The 13732-nt window shown below is 51.1% G+C and overlaps 1 protein-coding gene across 11 annotated transcripts in view; it reads right to left on the bottom strand.

Annotated features, from left to right (window-relative positions):
- Positions 1-7993: 7993 nt before the first annotated feature.
- The window catches only part of LOC122379436 (broad-complex core protein isoforms 1/2/3/4/5-like), a 55733-nt gene continuing 49994 nt past the window's right edge, over positions 7994-13732 (bottom strand). For 3 of the 11 annotated variants that reach the window (XM_043361666.1, XM_043361667.1, XM_043361669.1), the window contains one exon: positions 7994-8878. In XM_043361666.1, coding sequence (XP_043217601.1) covers positions 8604-8878 — 275 coding nt within the window. In that variant the 3' untranslated portion in view covers positions 7994-8603. Of the gene's footprint in view, positions 10348-11079; positions 12581-13732 lie in introns of those variants that run through there. The other 8 variants (XM_043361663.1, XM_043361662.1, XM_043361664.1 and 5 more) reach the window with 4 other exon arrangements.

Genomic DNA, 13732 nt, shown 5'->3' with positions numbered 1-13732 from the left:
AGGCCTCAATGGGAACTCAAGAGACGTTAAACGGCCCTCAAAAGGCTTGAAAGGGCCCTCTGCTGATGGCAAAGGGCTCGCACCTGAGTCAATAAGAGCCTTGTCAAAAAACGGACCTGAGAAACCTTGCCGGCCCTGGCTATCTGCGGGACTCCTACACTTACCTGAGTGGCCCCCGTTTACTGAGGGGCCCTGGTTATTGATGGGGTCCCTGGTTACTTAAGGGGCGCCTGGTTACCAGAGGGGCCCATGGTCACCTGGTGGGCCCCTGATCAATTGATAACCCCTGGTCATCTGAAACGCCCCTGATTACCTAAAGGGTCCCTAATCACTTGGATTCAGTGACATAGCAAGGGAGCGAGGGGGTACGTGCCCGTTCTCGGGTTTAGGGTTCCTTTGAAACCGAGGGGCCCTGCGGCGCCAGTTGGTAGCAGAGGGTTCGCGCTGGCCGCACTTCAACTCGGAAGGACACCACAGGGCTTGTGGGGGGACGTTATTCATGGCTCCTATGTAGCCACAATTATCTTCATAAAGGCCCAATGCCGGTTTCTGAGAGACCTCGCCGGCCGCTCAGGGCCCTAGTAACGGCCAACGAGGGATTGGCTGCTATGGCTCCACATCCGTCTGTGATAGACACACGGTCCACACCAGTGTTTCTAAGGGCACCCACAACGGCAACTGCGAGGCCCCTCGCCCCACCTCCAAGGGACCCCCACCAGCGCATCTTAAGGGCCTACATCGGCGGCTCTGAGAGTCCCCACACCGACGCCTCTGAGGGCCACGTACCAGTGACTCCGAGGGCCTCTTACCAGCCTCCGAGTGTCCTTGCCAGCCTATGACGGGCCACTTTCCACTTGCAGGCCATTTTGCAGGGCCACACACATGCCAATGATGGCCCCACCAGTGTCTCTAAGCCCTAAGACCCCGCAACGGCGCCTGTGAGGACCCAACACCAGCGCATCTGACGGCCTTTCACTGGCACCTCTGAGCGCGCCACACACCGGTGACTCTGAGGAGCTCGCTCGCTTCGCTCGCTCGTAAAATACCATGTAAATTAGGCATTAGTGTACATCAGGTACACTCCTCGGGCATAAATGATACTTTTGCTTGCCAATTTTCCACATTTTCTCATGCAAAGACCGTTTTAAAGAGACCCGTCTGCCAGTGAGACTGGACCCACCGTGCCTCCCTCCTCCCATCGAAAGGTCCTGGATACATCCTTGCCTGAGGTGACCCCGGGCCCCCGGGTGACTCGCGGGCCCGGGGTCAGGTGACCAGCAGGTGACCCCCTCTTGGGCGAAATTCTGAGTACGTGTCCGCCATGCATCGTACATACATATTCCTGTTGATTTGATTCATTGGTTAAACATTAAATATAAGTTATAAGCTGCATCTCTAGTCTGTGATCCCGCATCGTATCAGATATAATGACATTTCATGTCGATGTGCCTAAAAAAAAAAATATGCGAATATACGTGAAAAAGGAGTGCTGCTCCCGCTCCTACACATCCGGGCCAAACAGTGACCGGCACCTGCTTCTAGCCACCCGGCCGGCCGGTCGGCCGGCCGGCAGTCAGTCGCTGCCCGGGGGTGATTTCTGAGGGACTTGCAAAAATGTTTAGTAATGAAATGTTTTACGTAATAATTTAGATGATTAGGTATATGTACCGGCTCTGAGTCGCATTTGAGAAAAAAACATGCTAGCGTAAAAATATATATGTTTTGAAAATTAAGCTGGTACCGAAATAATTGTTTTACCTATACCATGCATTGACAAACCAATTGCTCAAGCTTCAAACCAACCGAAATATAGCCCCGTGGGCCGTATTTTTTTTTTTGGGGGGGGCCCTTCGGCATGGGGGGCCCAGTTCGAAGGTCGTGCCCCCCCATTCAAAAATCCTGTGTGCGCGCCTGGGAGAGAGAGAGAGAGAGAAAGGGGGGGAGATAGGAAGGGCGGCGGCGACATTCATGGCGCGCCTGCCACGCGTGACGACACCCGTCACGGCAGCCGTCACGGCCGTGGTCCGTGGTCGTCACCGCGTCCCTCCTACCGGACGTCCGGAGCGGCGAACGCGACGCACCTCGGCGTGACGAGCAACGGCGCACTGACGGCCGCTCCTCGCCGCCCGCAGAAACGTCCTCGGTGCTGGTGGTGTGGTGGAGTTTAGTGAGGATTTGCGGAGAGGCAGGTTTTGGGAGGAAGTGGTTACAACTTATGATGACGGAAAAATTGGGTTATTACGGTTTTGGAGGTAGATTATCATTGCTTATCTGCATTCTGCTCCCTCTGGGAAATGCATATTGCATATGATCATTATCAGTATTTTGATATGGTGCCATTTTGTTAAAAACAGCCTGGCATGTTCAAGTTGTATAGCCATTCCATCAGTCACCGAGTTCTTCCTAATGCGGGCAACCGATCTCCATACGAAAACAATCCACTCTTCCTTAGCAGCGTTAGTCCACTGTCCAGTATCCATGCTTCCAAATTCGCTCCCGATTAGCTCACATACATAACCTCCACAAAGGACGATGCCTAGCCATGCTATGTAACACCAGGGCTCTCACCTGGGGCAACATAAACCCTCTGGTCGTGCTACGGGAAACCAACTTTTCGGCTTCCGCTTCAGAACGAGCGAACTTTTCATCAATTAGGCCGATGATGAGCTTTTACTGCCATGGGACTCCATCATAAATTGGGACAGGACTTTCTTTAACTTGTTGCCAGGTGGAAGCTAATGGGGAAGGTCCGTCATAAAATCTTCGCTCTGATAATAGGAGCGAGTGATGTAATGCAGACACATGTAACACACGAAGCCTGCACAACTAATGAAATAAATATCATTTAAGCAACTGTAATTCTCATCACCTTTCTAGATAGCTTTAAAGTTCAATGCAAATATCGCGCCTATTTGGGCGGAATTCATTAGAAATCATACACCTGGCAACATTTGCAGATGAAAATTGGATGTCTGGAAAATGGCATTAGATACTGGTTTGAAATAAACGTGAGTACCATCAGATTTTATAAATATGTTCTAACAATACCGAACAAACGTGAGTACATAACCATGTAGGCAATTTGTCGGTATAGCACAGCGTTACATATTTTGAAGTACCTAATATGTATAATTTTTGAAAGAAAATGACAAAACCTTGTCCAAATAAACGGGCTCTGCCAACGGCTTGTCCAGAAAATATAGCCATGTAATTTGGTCTGTCACATTGAGTAAAAAGCGACTCTGTACTACAGTGCGCATAGTGTCCCTCCCACTTCGCACCATCTCAAGTGTATCTTGAATTGGCTTTTCATTCTCGCTGAAGGACGCGCTGCAAGAAATGTAAATGGTGCGTGAACAATTGAGGGGAATACTTTCCAAATCAGTGTCAGAAGAAAGCAAATGTCATCATCATCACTGTATAATAAAAGTGAAAGAAAAATTATCATGTGTTTTCTTTGAATGGGCGCTTGGAAGTCCACTAAAAAGACCGTGTGTATGACAATCTTCCTAGAAATTTCCGCGATCTGTACCTTGATCTGTACGTACCGTCTGTCACTCTTGGTGTAGTGAATTGAAGTTTGTTGACTCGTACAAGTATCTTGGATTTCAGCTTACTAACAAAGCACCAGGGCTGATGACATGGAAATTCATCACAATATCGTAATTTGTGTCGTGCGAATTCTTTGAGTCGAAAATTTGCAATGTGTTCATACTCCGTAAAGTACCTATATACTACCTACCTACTGTTCAAATGTCAGTTGTGTGCATCTTTGGCACTCCTTTCATGCATCTGTTCTAACGAATTCAAGGTGTTTTTAATAATGCTGCCAGGAGTTCTTGGCTACGATAGGTTTTGCAGTGCGTCTAATATGTTGTTCAGGAGTGTTTACCTGGCTTTGACGCGCTGTATCGTAGATCAGTGTGGAACTTTGTGTCACGTCTTGCACGATCTTCCAACAGGATTGTGTTGTCACTATTCTTTAGTGACTTGACCTACCTTCCTTGATAAGGAAAGCATGGTCCAAGAGCTGTATGGAAGTTGAGATTTTGTTATATTGGGCCTTGGTGCCCTAGCTGAGTGGATGCCTCGTTTATGGACCTAGAGTCCTGCCAATAAAGGGCTCTCTCTCGCTCCTCTCTCTCTTCTCTCTCTCTCTCTCTCTCTCTCTCTATCTCTCTCTCTCTTCTCTCTCTCTCTCTCTCTCTCTCTCTCTCTCTCTCTCTCTCTCTCTCTCTCTCTCTCTCTCTCTCTCTCTCTCTTCTCGCTCTCCTCTCTCTCTTCTCTCTCCTCCTCTCTCTCTCTCTCCTATCCTTCCTCTCTTCTCCTCTCCTCTCTCTCTCTCTCTCTCTCTCTCTCTCTCTCTCTCTATCTCTCTCTCTCCTTCTTCTCTCCTCTCTCTTCTCTCTCTCTCTCTCTCCTCTCTCTCTATCTCTCTCTCTCTCTCTCTCTCTCTCTCTCTTCTCTCTCTCTCTCTCTATCTCTCTCTCTCTCTCTCTCTCTCTCTCTCTCTCTCTCTCTCTCTGTGCCATAATCCAAATTCTTCTGGAGAGAGTGCTATGCTACCAGTTATGCGTCATGGTGAATGGACAATAGTGAATAAGCAACCATCAACCACTGAGAAGAGGTTCAAAAAAGCATTCCTTCTGCCGCAAAAAAGAAAAGAAAAGAACCCACGTCCATCGGGGGGGGGGGGGAGGGGGAGTGTCACAATGGCTTTCCAGGCGCTCACTAACGGCTGGCAATTGGCATCCAATAAAGATTGCACTGAACCGCGGCGTCGACTCAGTCGTCTCTGCGATAGCCAGAACGGTGTTATATATTGTACACTATCACAAACAGCAGACAGTGTTTGTGACAATCCATTTATTGGTGCAATGACACAGACCGCACCGCTGACTTCACCAAACATTTCAAATGTTTAGTAGGTGCCTGAAGCATTAAGTCAAGAACTCAGTTAAATGCAGCATAATATTTAAATTGTATGATAAGTTCAAGCTATGTGTTCCTTTTACATCTGAAAGAAAATGCAAAATGTTTGCACCTTATACCTATGTTCTTTGAAAAACGAGATAGTACTACATAAATCAGTGGTTTTTAATAGGAAAATAATTGCTTGAGACTGAAGCACGTGTAATCACGCCCGGCGGCCGCGGCAGCAGCACCCCGCCAGACACCTTCAACAGCGACATTTCGCCGCGAACTGCAGGCTCCCAACGACTTACATATCTGAGAAACACCGCCACCGCGTTCTTAAAAGCCAGCGACAAACAGGCAAAAGCCGGTGTCGAGAGCTCTAATTTTACATCTTACTACAGCGGCTTGCGGCGACACAGCAGGCCATTTGCTAATGAGGTTGGGGCGGTAAGTCCCTGTGGAGGATATGCTTACAATGCAGTGTTTTCGAGTTCCGGCTGCCTTCCACAGCCGGTAGCCTGACAACAGCCAGCAGGAGTGAGGGAGCGACGGGAGGAGCACGGCGGCCGCTCTCTGTCTCTCACTCCCTCCTCTCTCTCTCTCTCTCTCTCTCTCTCTCTCTCTCTCTCTCTCTCTCTCTCTCTCTCTCTCTCTCTCTCTCTCTCTCTCTCGTGATTGGATCACGCCCGGCTGAAACTCGGCCCTGCTTATGAGATGACTCTCGGTACGACCCGGACAGTTCACGGGCGGTTCACGGCCGGCTCAAGGCCGGTTCACGGAGGGTTCACGGAGGGTTCACGGACGGTTCACGGAGGGTTCACGGAGGGTTCACGGACCGAGAAACCGGCCCCCGGAGACACCGGCGGCCATAGAAGTACAGCCCCCGGGCGCTCTTCCGAATGAAACCAGCGGTTATAGAATCACTGACCGGAGCCCATTCTTTCCGGAGACACCAGCGGTTATATAATTACTGACGGAAGGAGGCTCTGCAGGGAGATACCAAGGATCGCAGAATTACCGCCTGAAGGACATCTTTCCGAGAGACTCCGGCGTTCGTAGAGACAAGGATGATATCCCAGGAGACACACACCAGTAGACAATTGACACGGAGACACGAACTATTTCCTGGGAGGAATCACCAGCCAAGAACCGAGGAACAATTTCCGGGATCACACGCATCGGTACCCCATGTCACACATGAATTACGGAATGAAATCAGACACTGGCAGCACACCATCAAAGCCACTAATGTCTTGGAATTACCATGGAGATGGAATTACCATCCATTTACCATTACTAATGTCTACCATTAGGTACCATTACCATTACCATTTACCATTTACCATCCATTACTAATGAAATGTCTTACATGTTCGAGCTTCTTTGGTAAGCTATTGTTATTTCACGAGTGTTTTATATACATTTTTATATAAGTAATTGATCTCACGCAGGCCTTCAGGCTCTAGTTCACTCCCACTCCCATTCAATTTGTGGCATGAGTTTTTTCACCCATTTGTCTATCACCGATGACGATTCTTTGAATATTCGTACTTGTCATATCGCATGCCGAAGTGTACATTTCATATTCCCTTTTACAGTCGTTCATTCACTTTCCCACGATCGCTGATTATTTAGGGACATATTTGTGTTATGAGGTTATGGTGGAGCCAACAAATAACTAAATGCACGTCAATAAAATATTAGTTATTTGTTGGATCCACCGATAACCTCATTTCCCACGATCAATGTCATCCTACCTCGCCATCCTCACACGACTCTGCGTCGTTTATCAGACGCGGCATCAAAGCGTCTCCCATATCCCACCACCGGCCCTCTCCCCACCACCCCTCGCTCCCCATTACCGTCAGCCACCGTCCCGGTCCCAATCCGCTGATGGCATCTGCTCCCAACGAGCACATCAAAGCCCATCAAAGGCCGCAGCTGAGCCGCGCTACTTTTCTTCAGATGGCGGCGACATATGTGATGCGGTATACATTACAAGTTCTACTAAACGTAGGTAACATGTTTGTCCGCGGTGGGTTTTCTGTTTGTCTTTCATCTCTACCCTTAGGATGCAGTGCGTACTGCGTAGTTTATCCGGTAGGAGAGAAGGTTGGCGATCTCTTATTAAGCCCGAGTAGCATTGACCATTGCCCGGAGAAAACTGCGCAGATGTGATAGAGTTAGAGACCAGCAGTTTTGTTGGCATTGACAAACTCGCTGGGAATCTTACGTAATTGACACGCGTATCAGATCTCCATTGACAACACGGTTCTCTGGTATTGAGTGCCGGGACAAGGGCGACTCAGTGCTCACACTGGGGAGATATCTGCAAGTAATGAGCATTTACAGTCAGGCGCGGCCCTGATCCCTCACCCTGTCCCTCCCAGCGACCCGCCCTAACCCCTCCAGCGCCCATCTCGTATGCTGACTGAGCGATCGGGACCGGTGCCGATGAAATTCAGCCTAGCCACGTTCCCAGAGCGTCCACATTGATATTCAGCAAGCGCCAATTGGCAAATTGCCAGACTGCGATTATGTTCGATTTTGGACCTGAACGGATCGGTGGCAGGCCGGAATTCGTTCAGCTGCCGTTTGCATGCAGCGTCACGGAGGCACTGACCCGCCGGGGCAGCACGTGCGAAATCACTGATGGCTCCCGAGGTCACCTGAATGGCACTGTCGGGCAGCCGTGGAGAGGGGTAGAGATCGGGACTGGTATTGGCTGTCTAAGGATAGGCACCCACGTAAAACCATTGCGCAGTGATGTAATGGGCGATGGTTCCCAGGTGGTTTCATCCAACTGGCTAGCTAAGGAGGAGCAATAAACTCACAGTTATCTGTCTCCACCACCCCATATTTAATCGACCTGAGTACCGAGGCACCTCCCGCTGTATGTAGAACAGATATTAGATGCTTTGACACATTTGCCGAATTCGTTCCTAGATAAAAAGCCGTTCGAATAGTTCCCACCACATCCTGCCTTTCCCTTTTCTGGTGACCAAAATTACTCACAGACTATCGGGTTTGGTTCCGTCTTCGCAATGTAGATTTATTAGTTAGACATGGTCGAAACTAAGAGGCACATGCTGTATTATGCATGATACATCGAAGAAAAATATCAACAGTCAGTTCGGCCTTATTCTAAATGCACATTCGTAAATCTTGCATCACTCATCAGGATGCCATGACCTAATAAAACATGAGAAGATTCGATTATGTATGCCTAAAAAACAATAAAAATAAGACAATATATGCTATCATATCAACAAAATATAATTAGCCAACGAATTCACCATTCGTGCAAATGCTTTCAAACCAGAGGTCGGCATGAGAGCCGGCGAAAATAGAGAATACTCAGCTCCGGGGGAAGTCCACTTTCCAATCGCATGCACTCATGAGTCTTGGCCCCCGCCGTCACATCATCAACTAAACTGGCGCAGTGAATGAACCGCAACGAGCCGCCATCTCTCCTGAGATTTGGAAATCATTCTCTCAAGCAGCTCACATTAGGGAGATTTCCTCCATTCCCGATGCTATCCATCACCAATGGTATAGCCTCATGGAGGCAGCAGTGGACCGGACGACTCCGACCGGGTACACCAGGCGCGCCTCGCCCGCGGCCGCGGCAGAGTACACCGGGTGCACCTCGCCCTAGGCATCGGTAGGATTAGAGGCCGCCGATCTCAGACAGGGGCGTTCTGTCGTTCTCCCGACAGGAGCGTCAGGAGCACGCTCCCGACAGGAGCGGTCTCCTGACGCTCCTGTCGGGAGCGTTCGGACTTGAGAGTGGCGAAGAGCTCTTGGTGGTAGCGCCCCAGGTGTCCCCACAGATTGCTCGTTGAGTTGTTGGAGTAGGCGACGATGGCAGCGCACATCTGGCACTGGAGTCGGCCCTCGGCTCGGGGGTTGAAGTAGGACCACACCTGGGAGCGCTGACGCACCGGCGGCGGAAAACCCACTGCAACAGAGCGAGGCCAGAGACATCTGGTGGGTGCCACGGAAACCCTACAGCAGTGACATCTGGCGGAGCGAGAGGGAGCAAACCTTTGAACCAAAATCTACGGATCTATTACACATTGTAAAGGTCAAAGGGTACGAAATAGTGACTTGAGACGTTGAAACTGATCATTCTGAGAAAAGTTATTGTGACTATGAATTGATCACCTCTGTTCAAATTCGAGCATAAGTTATATCTCACGCATTTAACTGCTAGCCAACAACTGAGTTAAAAAGTGTTCACTCGCGAGCGTGACCTCAACTACAGCTACCAGACACCAAACAAGGTCCACGCTCTTTCTATTTACATACCTTGTCCCGCACGTCGGCCTCAATACAGTACCAGTCATCAATGCATAGTTAAATACAATCCAAAGGATGAAAATAATGGCATGTGGACGCACAGCCACAAAAGTCGTACAATTCGATGATGGAAAATATATGAAGCTGGCACCAGCCTTGGCGAAGCTCTCTAAACAGTACAGGCGCGACAACTCCCTTGGCAGAAGAGGGAGCGGAGTTTCCCTGAGCTATGGATGACTAGCATCCTACAGCAGAATGATACACGACCTCGGAAAAAACAACTGTCTGACGTCCTGACAATGGCAGGGAAGAGATCTAACGAGTGGGCGGCTCAGTACCAGAAGTTCAGCGACAACACAAGCCCGAAGCAACCAGCTATCTACACGGTGGGTTCGGTGGGCAAGAAGCCATCAGGCCTCGGCCAGGGTGCGAACAAAGCACCTTCCATGCAGTGACAGGGGCACGAGAGTAGGAGGAGCAGCCAAACACACACAGAGTGACTGACTGAAGCTGCCGCACCGTCATCCACATCGGCAGTGCATCCAATAGCGGTTGTATCGCTCTACAGTTTCCCTGCCAGAGAGAGAGTTCTCGCTACTGCCAGAAATCGGGCAGGGAAGGAGCGGATCTCAGACACTGTTAGTGTTCCCTAGGATCACGTCAGGGCCTGAGAGGAGGCCGGCACGGCCTCTTGAGTCAGCGGTGGCGAAACCTCCTGAGACACAGGCGGGGGGAGCAGAGCCGGCGGCGGCAGCTCCGGTGGCGACATCCAGGGTGTCTCCGCCGCGCCGGGCTGCTCCGACTGCCCCATCCACATGGCACCGTCACCGTCCGCGCTCCGTCGCTGCGCGGCCAGCCTGTGCTCGTCAGCGGGCGCGGGGCGCCGTCGGCCGGCCGCCTCTCGCCAGGAGCCCGCCAGCACCGCGTGCTGCCCGCCGAGCGCGGCAATGTCGGCCGCGTGCAGCCGCTTCAGGTGCACCCAGAAGTTGCCGCTGGAGGTGGGCGCGCCGCGGATGACGCGTCCGCAGAACCGACACGAGGCGGTGGTGTCCGAGAGACGCACGTAGTACATCCAGACGGGCGGCCGGGCGCCGGGCCGGGCCGGCCGCGGCGGCGCCGGCACTGCGTCTGAAACACGGCCGACCGCACTGAGCTCAGACGCCGCCGCGGACCGCCGACCGGCACCGGCGCCGGCCACCCGCCCCGACTGGCCGACAAGTCCAACAATATCACCAGTCCCTACTCTGCCACACTGAGCTACACAACTTGGCGCCAGTCTCCATCCGCCCGACTGACTACGCAAGCTAACGATAACACCAGTTCCCATCTCTTCGACTCAAATCTAGCATAAAGCAGTCACCATCCGCATTACCCGCTCCGATAAGAACTGACCCCGCCGACCATCACCAATGCTTACCCCAAACCGCCCTATCTGACCCTGCCACTGTTCAGTGCCCAATCAACGACCAAGCACCGGCCTCGCCCAACCTGCCTAATCAGTAATCACTCCCATCGTCGCCCATTACCAACGGAGCCCGCAACTGCTGAAATCGAACTCCTTGGTCGCCAGCCGACATCCAATGCGAACTCCCAGCTGGGGAGGCGCATAGGGCGACAGGGATGTACAAATTACTGCACGGACTCTCTCGGGGCACAGATACGGGTCTTCTGACTCGCACAACGCAGTGTGGAAATGTGGTGAGTGGGAGAGAGAGAGAGCGGGGACGAAGGCGCTTAACGAGGGAAGGCGAAATGAAAATTAAGATAAGAATGTCCCTGAATGGAGGAGGAGAAAAGTACCTATCCAAGTTAAAGAGAATGCATATGCAGCTTATCACCCCCGTACCAATGCGAAATCAATTCTTAATCAGCACTTCACGCATGTATTCCAGGCTCAATATGAACGGTTCATGCGTCCTCAGGCACGTAAAACGATCAACAACTACCACACAGAACGACTTCCTGCGTCTGTACAGTTGCCATCAAATGATAGATCGTAGTTTCGCCATTGGGAGTTGTGTGTGTGTGTCAGGGGGGGGGGGGGCTTAGACTATCGCAACGATTTCCATTGAGACGATTGACAGCACACGCTGACGCAATGCCAGAGCATGGATGAGATAACACATGAGATTATTATCTCATCCATGGCCAGAGTATACAGGACATATCGTACCGTACCCATCCAAGGCACGGATATAACAGGTAAATGGCCGTCTGTTAATTATCAGATTCAAGCAGCAAGTCTTCCAAAATGGTACAAGGTCCCATTGTGAGCCAAATCTGACAATGTGTGATAAGGAAAAGGCATAAATTACAATCTGTTTTGTAAACATGGGTGAACCGAACTTTGACATGCATATCAGGGTTATCTGGAACCGATACCATTGAACCAGCTACGCAAAACTTCTTTGATAATACTCAACAAAGAATATGATAAAGTCGCTACGATTCGGAATTACAATTGCAATAACGTACAAGCCTACGTACAAAATACTTGGATGATGGTTACGCTAACAGAAACTCATACGTCATAAGCATAGGCTCTGTATTCCATTTGAATTTGAGTCCTACATGCATCGCGTTCTTTGGTAGCTCGCTTTTCAGTCAGCTGATGGGGGCTTGTCCAGGGACACAATTAGTACAGAGGATCTGAACGAGCTGGTCACTGGCCAGAAATACGTAAATTTTCCAACAAATGCCACGCCGAGCATCGACAGCCAACGTTTTCATATCTTGTCCAACTCGTTCTTCCAAATATCTCGCGGATAAGCTGGATCTTAATTACCCTGAGAAACCACCGCGCTTTATCTCCACAAACGCCGATACTACACAAATACATTATTCGGTAGAAAGACCCATTCTCTGCCGCCGTATAGCCAGCTAGCATCGAACTTGCATGCTTAGCTGCTACCAATTATTAATACAAATGACCGTAGTGCTTCTGTGCATATAAAACTTGATAAACATTTCGCTTCACGTTCAGTCCGGACCGAGAGCCGCTACGACTTGAAGAACCAGTCGGTGTCGGGGACGGCGGCGCTGTCCTCGACCCGCTGCGCCACGGGACCGGTGCTGGCCTCCGCCGGCGGCGCGGCCCACAGGCTGCCCGCCGACTCCGAGCGGCACGGCGCCGGCTCCGCCTGCTGCACCAGCTCCGGGTGGCGGACGCGCATGTGGCGCCACATGCCCGACGTGGAGAGCTGCCGGTTCAGCCGCAGGACGTGGCCGCAGAGCCGACACAGCCGGTCCTGGCCGCTGCCGGTGAAGTACTCTCTGACCAGGGAGCGCGGCGGAAGGCCGGGCCGACCGGCGGCCGGCGCCACCACCGCCGCCACCATCGCCGCCGCCAGGCCGTCCGTGCCTGCAACACGGGCGAGCAGCGAGTCAGAGCGGCCCGGACGGCGGCGGCGACGGCGGCGGCGGCGGCGGAGGCACCGGGCCGGGAGCGGGGAGCTGAGCCCGCCCGCCAGTACAGCCGGTACCACGAGAAGAACCGAGCTGCGCCCCATTATCACGGCGGTATCCCAATCAATAAACGACAGCGAAGACTATCGCATCCGTGTTCGCTCTCCGATTCAGCAGACTATAAATGGAAGAACGCCTTAGGCTGGCAATTTTATCCCAGGGCAGGATGGATAATTCAATAAGCACCATGATCAGTGGATCCAGTGCTAACGGCGTCACGATGCTCCAAGGGATCAGGGAGACACTCTCCTCCCCTACCGCATGTCTCCCATCACTCTCGCCACAGCTATTCGCCATTAATGTCCAGTTTCGTTCCATTCCAAGCATCTGCATTAAATACGTCTGTCACATTTTGTCGCGCTTGCCACAAGTTATGGCCTTTCTCTATCAAAAAATCATCCCCGTGAAATGCTCAAACTATTCCAAGTGTCTAAGATCCCCAAGCGGCTAGCAAATATACACAAAACTTTGAGAAGGCGGCCGGTCCACCAAAAAGTCCATTGCAGACAGGCAGGCCGTGCCCAGATAAACCCAACCCGCTCGTCATACCGCGAGTTGGAACATAAACAAAACCTTACGCCCCCGCGGCTGGCTTGCAGCGTGAGCTCTGAGAATTCAGCCTACGTAGAATGTGCCGTTTATCTTGAGAACTAACAGATAGCGTGTCACACAGCATTCAATCACGTCCAATACATAAAAAAGGAAATACAACCTAGAAAAGACGTGCGCCAAGATAAAATATTATATGTTTTTTTTTCAGGTAGTTGCTTCCGATGTGCGTCCGGTCATTGCATACAAGCATCCTAGATGTCCGAGGAGTGTGGACGGACAGGAAAACCGAAAGTCTATGCACAGAGGAGAGATGGAAATAAAGGCAAGGTACAGGTCTCGCGGGTTTTAGCGGTAGGTTTTGCACCTAGAAAATTAAGTGTACTTCAGGCTATATCTTCGTCGTCTTAAGCTTTTAAGTGTTGAAGATGCGATCGACTTGTTGGGTAACAAGCCGGCCATAATCATGTAAAATGGCTTCATCGTGTTATGGTTTTAC

The sequence above is a fragment of the Amphibalanus amphitrite genome, unplaced genomic scaffold (assembly GCF_019059575.1).
Source record: "Amphibalanus amphitrite isolate SeventyFive unplaced genomic scaffold, NRLGWU_Aamphi_draft 000078F_arrow, whole genome shotgun sequence".
NCBI classification, from domain to species: Eukaryota; Metazoa; Arthropoda; class Thecostraca; order Balanomorpha; family Balanidae; genus Amphibalanus; species Amphibalanus amphitrite.
Note: the sequence above shows the minus strand (reverse complement) of the source record. Positions and strands in the feature narration are given on the sequence as shown.